Source organism: Meleagris gallopavo, chromosome 6 (assembly GCF_905368555.1).
Source record: "Meleagris gallopavo chromosome 6, MGAL_WU_HG_1.1, whole genome shotgun sequence".
In the NCBI taxonomy this organism is placed as follows: Eukaryota; Metazoa; Chordata; class Aves; order Galliformes; family Phasianidae; genus Meleagris; species Meleagris gallopavo.
In genome coordinates this window covers 6274339-6286523 of record NC_139409.1, presented here as the reverse complement: position 1 = coordinate 6286523, position 12185 = coordinate 6274339, and the positions used below count along the sequence as shown (strand labels likewise).

The following is a 12185-nucleotide window of genomic DNA, read 5'->3' as shown; positions in this document are numbered from 1 at the left end:
TATATATACATATATATGCTTTTTGATGCAAGTGTAAGTTAAAGGGTGAAATGGAGAACTGAAAGTTAAGCTTTGCTGAACAAAACAGAACAGTTGGTGGCAAACTCAAACTTGCATCTCTGCTGTGTGTGGGGCGGGTCTGTGATCTGCAGTGACCTTGAATAGGGAGCTCCTTGTTGCTTCAGGGGGGTGAGTTGGAGTAAGGGAATGAACCTCATGTTTTAAGGTGCTAGGCAGGACTTGGTCTGTCTAGTGGGGGGAATAATAGTTTTATGGGCACAGAACTAATGAGAAAAATGTTAGACCAGAGCAGAGGCAGGTAGACATTGTTGTGTTATAGCTGTAGTGAAGTTGCTTTAAATTCCTTCAAAACACCTTCTCAATATATTCTGGAATTTGAACTTGTTCCTTGTGACTTATCATAACACTTTGTCACTGATTTGATGCCCTACACTTGAGTATTTAAGCTACAAGAACCTACTGGTTTGAGCTTGAAGTAATTAAAAGCATCTATAGGTTGAGGGTGTCAGCCTTTCTAACTTATTTTGTGTTGCTTTTTTTTTTTTCTGTTGGTCTTGCCAAAGTCAGTACTGTTGCTTCTTGCAGGTGTGAATGTATGGCAGGGTCACAGGGGCACTGGCAGGCTGTGTTTAGAGAAATCTGTCCTTAGCACAAGTGTTTACATTGTCTCATATTTAACCTAATACAGTCACATCCTTCTGTGTTCTCAGCAGCAGAATCAGAAGGGCAGTCCCATAGCTGGGGCAGCATCTGCATGAGCAGCCTTTCTTTTCCCCGTTTTCAGCTGCAAAACAAGCAGCTGCTGACTGATAACTTGTAGCTCTACTGGTAGCAGACACTTGAGTAAGGTTGGATTTTCCCTGGCAGGAAACTTGCAGTTTTTTTTCTCCACGAATGGAATTAGTTTCTAAGTACTTCTGTTTCTGGCTAAGAGTTGCACTAACCATGTCAGAACTGGCTGTGATGAAAGCATGCAGTTTCTTAATATCTTCTCTACTTCTGGAGAGCCTCAGATGCGTACCTGCAGAAACTAAATTGCCAGCCTAAGGAATACACCAGTTAAAAGAATGAGATTATTTATTTCTTTTCAAACAACTCAGTACTTTTGGAATAGGCAGAGCCATTGTTTGTCCTTTTTTTTGGACGTAGTTCACAATGTGTAACAGTGTAGTAATTCATATCTTAGAGAATATCTTACTAATAACTCTTGTGAAGTTTGCATTGTGTATTGTCTTGGTTCAAAGAAAAAAAAAAAGAAAGCTGTGTATATTTATGCAAAGAAGCTACAAGCTTTATATGATGCTTGGCATGCCTTGCATATTAAATTGCTGTGCTAACAAAGTCCCATTGACTGCCATGTATCTGTGCCTGTCCCTTGGTCTCAGAGTATCTGCATTAAGTTAGCTTCTAGCTGAAATTCGTATGGGGAACTGGTGCTGGGACAGAACTCCTCCTTGCTGTGGACATTACAGTAAGCAGTAAGGTCATGCCTTGTGTGTAATACACCTAGAAACTGGCTGACCTGAGATGTTCAGGAGGCGGTGTGTTGCTTTGTGGGCATCTGATGGGCTCCCTCTGGATGCTGGGACATATGCAAGAAAGCATAATGGAGCCCAGAGTGGGGCAGCTCTCTTCATGTTCCTGCAGGCAGATGCTGAAGGAGGTGGATGATTGAGCTTGGAAGGCAAAGTGTAAGGCCTGAAGCTGTGAGGTTCTAGGGGTAAGAGAAGTCTTGTCTCTGAAATCTGTCTAGTTTTGGTGGATGTGGAGCTAGAGTATGACAGTCTCTGGTGTGCTGGTCTGAAATTGGTTTGGTACATGGGGCAGCCTACAGAGAGACTGTAGGCTGATTCCAGTTTGACCTACATGGTCTGTCCTTTATAGCAGCTCTTAGCAAGGAATTTAATTAAACTCTAAAAGGAGAGGAGGCATTCCCTGTTAGAAGTTCTAGCAGAGGCTTCTCTCTCTCTATGAAAGGAGGTGGGAAAGCATTGACTCATCTCCCTTCCTGCTTTGCCCAAAAAAACCCAAAAACTATTTGGAGCATCTGTGGGAGTCCTAGGAACAAATCCCTGCTGCAGCAGGCAACTCAAATGGTTGTGCAGATGAACTTAATCCAACCAGGCCTGTTCTGCTGGGAGTTGTCAGAAGATGCCATACTGATGAAATGGTGTGGCTTTGTCTCTCCCACTTCCCGTCTATTCAGAGATCTTAAGCTGACATGAAGGTAAGTGGTAGGGGCTGGTAAGAGTGCCTCATGTCTGATCTCCTTTAGGCTTTGTGTCCTTCCTTCTAGATTTTGGTGGCCTGCTGAGGCTTTGGAGCTTGTGTATCATATTGGGCACCTGGGGAGATCCCTGGACTTTGAGAGGGCAATTCTGGGGCTGGATGCCCAGGAAAAGATGCCGGTTAAATTAAGTCTTGGTTGGAGATCATCAGCCAGATTGGGTGAATGCTTCCTACAAAAAGAATTTTGGGTATTTTGGGGCTTTTTTTTGGTTCATTCTAAAAGTCAACTTCAAGCTGGAAATGTTTAAGGACATCGTGTATCTTGTAAGCAAAATATGAGACACACGGAATCATGTTGAGCTATGACCTGAAGCTGAGTTCAGCTATTAAATCCCTTCTCTGGGCCCTAGATGTGCTTGTTGTGTTTTCTCAAGCTGCTTAATTATTTCTGGATGTGTTGAAGTGCTGTGTATCTATGGGGCTAACTTCAGGAGCTTCATTCAGGCTTTTCTTGGGGATTTGTTACTTCGTTCCCCCTAAGCCATAGTGCAGTGCTTTGTCTTTAATCCCAGCACAATAAATTGCTAATGGTGTGAAATACCATTATAGCCAGAACCCAGATTGGTCCCTAAACCTGCTTGAAGGCAGAGAGTAATGAGCATTCATGTGTCCATCCACTTATACAGAATTCATTAGAAGGGCTTATTTTAGAAGGGGGAAGGAAGTAGTAAAAAAAAAAATAAAAAAAAAATAAAAAAAAAAATCCACTTCTCACCAAAACAGCTCTCCTAAAAATGAGTTCTGGGATGTTTCTGCTTTCTCAGTAGTTGCATATCCCAGCCTGAAAGGTGCAATACGTGAGGATGCTCAGAGGGGCTTGGGATCTTCCCCATCTCCCCTCCCTCAGAAATCTGGGAGATCTTTCCCTGGGAGAGCATTTGGGGGAAGGGGAAATGCTCTTCCTTACCTGACTATTGTTCAAGTTCCTTTGCCCAGTTCTGTGCCAAGAACAACCAGTAGCACGAGCAGCAGAGAATTTCCTCTCCAAAATCACCAAGCAGTTGTGTTTGGAAAGCAGCACTGAGCTGAGTAGCAGCTGTGGGCTGGGTTTAGGGCTTCAGACCTTCCCATTTGTGCACCTCCTGGGCTCTGTTCCTTTGGCATCCACGGGTGTGCGTGTGCAGGAGCACTGAGCCTCCTGGTGCCTCGCACACAGCAGCACCATTGCCTTGCCTGGCATCTCTTTCACTTCCTCAAGGGAAGGTGGTAGAAGAGAGGCAGATGGTTTTCTGTAGGCTAGATGTGACCCACATCCTGTAACTGCACCATATGCAGACAGATGCATAGAAAGTCTGGCTGCGTTCTTTATTCCTTGTTGCAAAACAGTTTCCTGCGTTGCTTAAAAGCTCATTCTAAAATCCTTCAGCATATTTGGGCTGAATTACAAGTTCCTACGGGTTAGCTGCAGGGCACTGATTAAAGCTTCTCACTGAATGTATGTTCTCTGTGAAATGAATTAGCAGCCCTGTGAACTCCTACATCTCAGCGTTCCCAACAGCGTGGCTTTGACAGTGAATATATAGCTGCTTGGTTGTTGGAATAAAGCGTGGGTTTTTATAGTAGGTGCTTTCAAGCAGGAATATAAAGAATTGGTGCATTAGAATGTCAGCTGTAAGCAATGAAATATCAGTAACAGTGTATTTGTAAATCAGTACATCACCTATTTGTAAATCAGTATGCCACCTATTTTTGACTAAGGGAGACTCTTCGTCAGTGGAAGCAGTTTGCTAGCAGCTGTGGTCCTGTCTCATCAAATGAGATTGAAGGGAAAGCATGGACACGTCGTTCAGATCCTGTTTGGATCGTGGAGGGCCGTTGTCAGCAGGCGACTCCCAGCCTAACAGCATCTGCTGCCTTCCCTTTGGAGGGGATGCATTTTGTGTTGGTGTAGTGGGTGAAGGTGCTGAGGAACGCTCCGTTGAGGCTGGCACTGCCTGCTGCTCACCGTGTGCTCTCTCTTTGCAGACCGCCGTTGATGTTTTTAAGAGGATAATTTTGGAGGCAGAAAAAATCGATGGGGCAGCTTCACAAGGGAAGTCTTCATGCTCAGTAATGTAATTCCACTGCAAAGCCTGAAAACAATGGGAATACATTCTACCTGAAGAAGCAAAACTGCCCTTTATCTTCAAGGATAAACTATGCTTCTTTTTTTTTTTTTTTTTTTTTTTAATTTTTTAATTTTGTGGTTTTTTTCTTCTGTTAACCTGAGAGATACACAGTTGGTTTGGAGCCTTTCCCTTCAGATTATGTTAAACTCTGACTCCTGTGCAAATGGCTTCACTTCCATTTTCAAATTTTAAGCAATCATATTTTCAATTTATATATTGTATTTCTTAATATTATGACCAAGAATTTTACTGGCATTAATTTTTCAGTGTAGTTTGTTGGTTAGAATAATCATCAAAATGATGCATATTGTTACACTACTATTAACTAGGCTTGGATATCAGTGTTTCTTTGTGTTAAATGTATACTTGTAAATAAAATAGCTGCAAACCTTCATGTTCTCCTTATAACTTTTTGGTGGTTGCCCTATGCCAGCTTCTGTGTGAGATGTTCACCTGTTGGCCTTAAGAGGAGCGTGCAGTGGCTTAGGAGGAAATCCCAACCACTTGTACTGCTGGAATTCCAAGGTGCCTGGATAACTCAGCTGGATTTTGTGCTGGTTATAGAAAGGAGATGCAAGGGACACCTTTGTAAGGGTGTCAGGGCAAGGTGTGGAAGGAGCAGCTGGATTTTGTCAAACAGCACTGCTTGTTCCTCTGTGTGACCATGAGAGCTGCAGGCTGAAGGGCACACATCTGTTCCAAGGAACAGGCTGACATGCAGCTGTGCACTCGGGTTGGAATGGATTTAGCCAAGTTAAACTTGCTAAGAAAACAAAAGTGTTGTTTAAAATAAATTGCACGTGGAACAAATAGATGTGAGTTGCTTATCATGCATTTCTGTACTGGTGCATCCAGCTCATGTGGGCTCCCAGCACCTGGCCTTTCTCCAGAGCCTGTTCCCAGTGCTGTCTTGGGCAGCTTCTTCAGTCTGGAAGCAAACTACTTGAACTTGGTATTTGAGAGGAAAAAAAAAGTGCAGTTGGCCTACTTTGTGTAGAAGATGCTGATTTAGGGAAAGGTTTATTAAATGAGGTGTTTTCTTGAGTCCATTGAAAAGTTTAATTCTTGGCAGGAATAAAATGGAAGGGATACTTGCAGTGGTTCTGCAACCAGACTTAGCTTTTGCTTTTCAGTCTGTGCTAAATGATGCAGATGTGACAAGTCTCATCTCTGTGGGTTGTCCTCAGACTGTTAATTGTCTGAACAATTAGTATTTGTAGAAAAACTTTACTTTCAGGATTCAGAACCTGACCTTCAGTGGAACCCAAGGACGATAAGTGTGTGGAAGGCACCTTCCAGCAGTGAGGATCCTGGGTAGCCTTGCTCCTTTCTGCTTACTGAAGTGTTTCATGGGTTTGGCTCTTCAACATGAGAGCCCTGAAGGGGGTTGGTGCCCTTGGAAGCCCAATGTTATGTATATAGACAGAGTTCTTGCTTCTATCTTGTCTGGAATTCAGGGAGCATAATGTGGCAGCTGCCCTGATCCCATCAGGGGTTCCCAAGAGCTCTGCTAAGTGATGCACAGCTTGTAAGGGAAATCAGGAAGGAAATGGCAAGTTCTCTGGGTTGGCTGAGATCCCACCTGTGTCACTGTGCCCCATGCAGGTGCTGCAGGCACTGATCCACGAGGACCTGCTGGGCTCATGCTGCTAATTAATGCCACTGGGCTCTGGCCTTGCAAGGAGATATCAACAGGGTCTAATAAATCAACAGGGTCTAATTAGTCCTTGTGCAATCAGCACTGCTCATCCTCTGAACACACTGCTGATGCTGGGTAAACCTCACAACCTCTTCTAATGAGGTCAGCATCTCTCTCTCTCTCGCTGCTGGGGAGAGGCAGAGACCCTTGCAGAGGTGTCTTCAATCCATGAGAATGGGGAAGGCACAACTGAGCATCAGCAACACTGGCATTGCTGCCCAGAGAGCTGTGGGTGCTCCATCCCTGGAGGTGCTCAGGGCCAGGTTGGACAGGGCCCTGGGCAGCCTGAGCTGGTGATGGGCAGGCAGTCCATGGCAGGGATGGTAACTGGGTGGGCTTTGAGGCAGCCGCTCTGCCTTCTTATTGCTGTCTATTCCAAATAATCATGTAAAAAAGAAATCATTCCAAAAGTAGCAGCAAACGTGCACCACTAATCATCCAAAACCCTGCCAAGCAAATCTATTGTTTCACTGCCTGTCCCCAATCAAAACCCTGTGCTCAGCAGCCCTGGGCCCCATTCTGCCAACTAAGCACAGCTGTGCAAAGCCCCAGCTCCCACTGCTTTGTCCCAAAAGCCCCGTGGCAGCAGCCCCACTGCCTGGCCCATATATAGCGGGGCAGCCTCGCGTGCTGCAGGGTTGGGTCAGCTTCTGATTTACAGTCCTGGAGAGCAGCCATCAGGAAATGTCTCAGTACTCAGGAAAAGTAAGTACGGCCTCACGCTGGGACGGGCTGCTGTGGGGTGAGGGTTGGGTGATGTCCCACTCAGGTGCAGATTCAGTGCAGCAGGGATGGGGAGGGTGCAGGGATGGGAGTGCGTTTGGAAGTAGGGCTTTGTGTTTGAATCTTCATATTGGAAATCACAGAATGATTTCAGTTGGATGGGACTCTTAAGGGCCATCTGGTCAAACCCCCCTGCGCTGAACACGGACACCTAGAGGTCCATTCAGAGCCCCGTCCAGCCTGACCTCGGGTGTCTCCAAGGATGGGGCACCCACTGCCTCTCTGTGTAACCTGTGCCAATGCCTCACCAGAATGCTTGTAAGGGGATGGTTGCATGCTAGGAAAGAGGCTGAAAACCAAGCTGACCCCAAAATGAGGCACTGGTGAGAGGTTCCCATTGCTTTGCAACTGGGATCCTCACCTCCATCCCCCTCTCCTCCCCACCCCAGATCACCTTCTACGAAGGGAAATGCTTCTCAGGCAGGAAGCTGGAGGTGTGCAGCACCTGCAGCAGCTTCCAGCAGCGAGGCTTCCCCAACCGTGTCAACTCCATCCGCGTGCAGAGCGGGGCCTGGGTCTGCTTTGACCACCCTGAGCTGCATGGGCAGCAGTTTGTGCTGGAGCACGGCGAATACCCGCACTGGCAGAGCTGGAACGGCCGCGGCGACCGCATGGGCTCCTGCAGACCTGTGGGCATGGTGAGCAGCTCTGATTGCCCCAGGGGGTGGGGATAGGATTCCGGGTGTAAAACACAATGGCATTGATGGGAACGGGGTTGGTGCAGTGGTTTTCAAAAGAGGCAGGGGATGCTTGTGGGGGAACGGGAGTGTGCATCCCTGGGGGTGCCAGGGTTGGACTGAGGTCTCTTAAGCTGGGCTGAAGCACACGGGTCTCCTGGTGCTGATCCCTCTGCTATGGGATGCGCCCTGATGCTCAGACCGCAGCTTCTCATGCCTTCTCATTTCCCCAGGGGATATCAGCGAGGGCTCTGGGGGTTATAATTCTCTGTGGCTTTTATTTTTGATGTTGTTACTGACTCAGCCCCCTTGTCCCCAGCACGGGCAGCACTACCGCATCCAGCTGTTTGAAGGGAGCTGCTTTGGAGGCCGCAGCATGGAGCTCACTGAGGACTGCTCTTGTCTGCAGGGCCGGGGCTGGGAACAGCCCCACGTCAATGCCGTCAGGGTGTACGGTGATGGCGCGTGAGTATCCACTGTGTCCTACAGCTAATGGGGCCTGGGGGAGCCTACAAGCCTGGCCAAGGCTGTTACACCAGGGATTTTGGTGCTTCTGATATTGAGTGCGGAATGAGAGCAGCTCTAGAAGGGTGTTATTTCAGGAGGGTAGCAGCTGAGCACAAGCTACATGAACTTGGAGACGCATTCAAGAGGTGTGCAACCCAACACTCGGCCCATCCCTTCCCTTTTTCTCTTTTCCTTTCACATTTCCTTGTGTTTTTCCAAACACCTCTTTAAAACCCACGTGAAACCCGCTGGGCACCACAGTCAGGACTTTCGTTTTTTAAGTGGCTTCCCCAGGGCTTCCTGCAACACCACAAACCTCCTCCTTGGACAGCAAACGTGAGGCAGCAACACCTCGCCTTCACATTAAATCCTTTTTCTTAAAGACAACAGCAGCTGCTGTGGTGAGGAGGTGGGATGCTGGGATCCCCCTGTGGGGATTTTGGTGCCTTGTGAAGCTGCTTTGTGGATGTATTGCCCCATCCTTCTGCCCCACGGAATTCCCGAACACTTCTGCAGGTCAGCAGCTCTGCCTTGTTCCAGCTGTTGGGTGGCAAAGTTCCCCAGTGCCATTACATTTCGCCTGTCCTAGGCTGGATTTGCACATCTCATGTGATGCTGGGCATTGCGGAACAGGAAGAACTGTGCTGCACTCCAAGACTGCAACACTCTGACGCCGGGTATAATGTGGAGCTTTTTTTGATTCAACAGAAGACCTTTCCATTTCATAAAAAGAAAAAAAGAAAAGAGAAAAAAAAAACAACCAGACTTAGAATCATAGAATCACAGAATCATTATGGCTGGAAAAAATCACCGAGTCCAACTCCATCCCACCATGCCCGATAACCACGTCCCTCAGTGCCACAGTTCCATGGTTCTGGAACACCAGACGTCTTCATTGCCCACTGATGGATACACAGAGTTGGTTTATAACCACCAAGGAGCTCTCGAGGGAAGAGCAGCCAGAGCCCAGCAGGGGCCCTGCACCATGGGGAGGACCAGTGCCATAATGCCAAGAGCCCATGAGAGTTTGGGGACCAATGATTCACCACACATGTCCCTGTAGCAGAGACTGGAGTCGGAGAAATTGGGATGCTGCCCAGAAACTTTCAAGCACTTGAATTTTTCAGATTGATTTCCCCCTCCTTCCAATAAGGGCCACAAAGCTTTCTTTCCCTCACACGTGTGTGTAGACGTTTGCCTGCTTATGTTCACATGATGCGACTTTTCAAAGGCTTTATATGCCTTTGGCATTGCATGCCATAGAACTTTTCTTTTGAGATTGAGGACAAGCAGACAGAAATGGTGCTGATGAAGCCGTGAAAGCAGTTCTCAAATGGAAGTGCTGTTGTGGGGCAGTTCTGAGGTGTCTCTGTCCCTTTAGCTGCACCTGCTCAATGGGAAGTGTCTTTGGCCATCCAGCTTTCCTCAGGATCCATCACCAGATGAACCAACACAGCACATCCCACCATGATGATGGCCCTTCCACAGCAGAGAGGCTGGTGCTGTCCTTGTTCATTGCAGGGGAGTTGGAGCAGATGACCTTGAAAGATCTCTTCCAACTCAAATGATTCTGCGATGCTATGAAATAAAGGAAGGGCTAAATAAGCACGTAAGTCCTCACTCATCACCTTGTGTGGCCAATATGCCTCAGTCCCATCTTTCTGGTGTTCTTTGTGCTTCCTTTTTTTCACAGCTTTCCCCTAGGTGGAGGAGCAAGTGATCCTGATGGGTCCCTTCCAACTTGGCCTATGATTCTGTTCCATACGCAGAGAAATAAGTTGATGGGATGGGGTAGAAAAGGAAGAAATCCATGTGTGCATTATGCACAAGGCTGGGGTGTGTTCAGAGGAGGATAATGATGTTGTACATCGCTCTTAATTAACGTGAAGAGCTCAGCAACCTCTCCAAGAGTGCACATTGGGATACACGACGAGGGCACAGAGATCTGGGGCACCCTGCCCTGCAGCCGTGTGAGCAGCACTGCGAAGCGAGCCTGGAGGAAAGCCTCTGCATGGCTTTGTCATCTCCTTTTGGATAGAAACTGGCTGCAAAAAGTACTGGAGGACGAGCTTGTTCATTTGTAGGAAACACCCCAGAGCCAGCTGTTTGGCCGAGCACTCTTTGGCAATGCTGCATGCTTGCAGACCGCAGCTGTGCCAGCAGCGCAGTGGGACCAGGCAGGCAGCCGGTGCTGTGCGGACAGATGGAGCTGAGACCCACCTGGAGGCATCCCAATAGTGCACACCAACCCAAACACAGCCAGCAGTCCTTGGGGTGGCTCAGCTGAATGCTCCCAGCTTTTGTATTCTAGTGCTCACGGTGGTTGGCTTTACAAATGAATGTTTTTTCCTACAGATGCAGCTTTTTGCTCTGGGTCAGGCTGATCTGAACTCGCCAGCTGTTGGCTGACCCTGCAGCAGTCATTGCCCCGTGCTGTGCTTAAAGGAATTCCTCCCACAAGCAGTAGGTCCTAACCAAATTGTCACTGCTGGATGTCTGGTGAGAGATGAGCCACAAAACTCAACTGATTTGGGATAATTTGGGAGATTAAAGTCGTGCTCTGCTGTCATTGCTGAGCCCATAGGTGGGGCGAGTAACAGTGACCTCTGATTTGGGGAGAGAAGAACGAGGCAGAGATGAAAAGTTCAGCAGTGAAACCTGAATGTGAAAGTGTCAGAGCAATGGCAAAGCCTGGTTAACAAGCATGGGAGATGTGAACAGAGGACAGAGCTGGTGGCTGTTGCTGCATTGAGACCATGGCACAGTGCATATTAAGGGGTTGAAGAGAGAGAAGAGCAACAACATGAGCTGCTGAGATAAGAGATAAGAGGAATAAAACAGAACCCAAATCTGTCCCTGCTAGGAAATATCAGAAAGGTTGTTGAAAATTGCTGGAAAAAGAGAGGATGTATTAAGTACAGATAAAGGTATGGTTTCCCTCATGGCTAAAGACTCACTTCTAGGAGGTAAAATGCATTTCATGTGTTGCAGCGAGGACATTTCTGCTTTTAGTCCAGAATGGGGCTGAGGGGACTCACATCCTTCTGTAGCACTGCCAAATCATAGAATCACAGAACCATAGAATCATAGGGGTTGGAAGGGACCTCTGGAGATCATCCTGTCCAATTCCTCACTAAAACAGGTTTCCTACAGTAGGTTACAAAGGAAAGTATCCAGGCAGGTCTTGAATATCTCCGAAGATGGAGACTCCACAGCTTTCCTGGGCAGTCTGTTCCAGTGCTCTGTCACCAGTGCTGCGAATTTGTTTCTGTTGTGTGTCGTGAAGATCAGCAAGGTCACGTCCCACCATAAACACACCATCCTTACAGCAGCATGAAGGGGGAAGCCGCTGGTCTGGGCTTTGGGGCTGGCATCACCCAGCCGTGGGGACACCATTAATCTTTCCTTCTTGCTCAGGTGGGTGCTTTACGAGGAGCCCAACTATCGTGGCCGCATGTATGTGGTGGAGCGGGGCGAGTTCAGCAACTTCCGAGCATGGCAGGGCTTCAGTGCAAACGTCCAGTCCGTCCGGAGGGTCATCAACTACTTCTAGCTGAGACCACGCCATCAGAGCTGGGCTGCTGGGCTGCTGGGCTGGGTGTCAACCCTTCAACTCATTGACCCATGGAATAAACTGTTCGACATCAAATTTTGGCTCTAAGTAAATTTGTTTCTGTCGATTGCATGAGTTCAGGAGGGAATGGATATGCTCAGCGTTTCTAAGGTTATGTGCTGTGATTTTACTTTTCTATGGTGCAACGATTCATAGGGAGTGATGGGACACATCTTCTCCCATAGCTGGTGGTGAGAAAAAGACCTGGGAAAGCTCCCAACAGCCCTCCCAGTCTGAGATGGGCATTAGGAAGAAATTCTTCTCGTTGCAGGTAGGGATGCACTGGCACTGCTGCCCAGAGAGCTGTAGGTGCCCCATCCCTGGAGGTGCTCAGGGCCAGGTTGGATGGAGCCCTGGGAAGCCTGAACTGGTGGGGTGCAGCCAGCCCATGGCAGGAGGATGGAACTGGATGACTTTTGAAGTCCCTTCCAACCAAACCATGCTGTGATTCTGCGGTGATCCTCTGACTCAAAAGCCCTTTGGCTGAC

At 47.8% G+C, this 12185-nt stretch overlaps 2 protein-coding genes across 5 annotated transcripts in view; both read left to right on the top strand.

Annotated features, from left to right (window-relative positions):
• RHEB (Ras homolog, mTORC1 binding) overlaps positions 1–4810 on the top strand; it is a 32282-nt gene extending 27472 nt beyond the window's left edge. For both annotated transcript variants that reach the window (XM_085226985.1, XM_085226984.1), the window contains one exon: positions 4276–4810. In XM_085226985.1, coding sequence (XP_085083111.1) covers positions 4276–4368 — 93 coding nt within the window. In that variant the 3' untranslated portion in view covers positions 4369–4810. The remainder of the gene's footprint in view (positions 1–4275) is intronic.
• Positions 4811–4958: 148 nt separating this feature from the next.
• Positions 4959–11733, top strand: CRYGN (crystallin gamma N). 3 transcript variants are annotated; one of them, XM_085226983.1, is made up of 4 exons: positions 4959–6366; positions 7290–7538; positions 7897–8042; positions 11502–11733. In XM_085226983.1, the coding sequence occupies exons 1-4, from the start codon at positions 6286–6288 to the stop codon at positions 11635–11637; spliced, it is 612 nt and encodes a 203-aa protein (XP_085083109.1). In that variant the 5' UTR covers positions 4959–6285; the 3' UTR covers positions 11638–11733. The 3 variants fall into 3 exon arrangements, with proteins under 3 accessions (XP_085083109.1, XP_003206994.2, XP_085083107.1); XM_003206946.5 differs by lacking the exon at positions 4959–6366 and adding an exon at positions 6418–6822; XM_085226981.1 differs by lacking the exon at positions 4959–6366 and adding an exon at positions 6418–6822 and having other exon boundaries at positions 9466–11733.
• Positions 11734–12185: the final 452 nt, after the last annotated feature.

Coding starts and splice junctions, on each gene's coding strand:
- CRYGN (XM_085226983.1), top strand. CDS start 6,286: ATGAGAATGGGGAAGGCACAACTGAGCATCAGCAACACTGGCATTGCT. Junction 6,367..7,289: donor TGGGTGCTCCATCCCTGGAG/GTGCTCAGGGCC, acceptor TCCCCACCCCAG/ATCACCTTCTACGAAGGGAA. Junction 7,539..7,896: donor CCTGCAGACCTGTGGGCATG/GTGAGCAGCTCT, acceptor CCTTGTCCCCAG/CACGGGCAGCACTACCGCAT.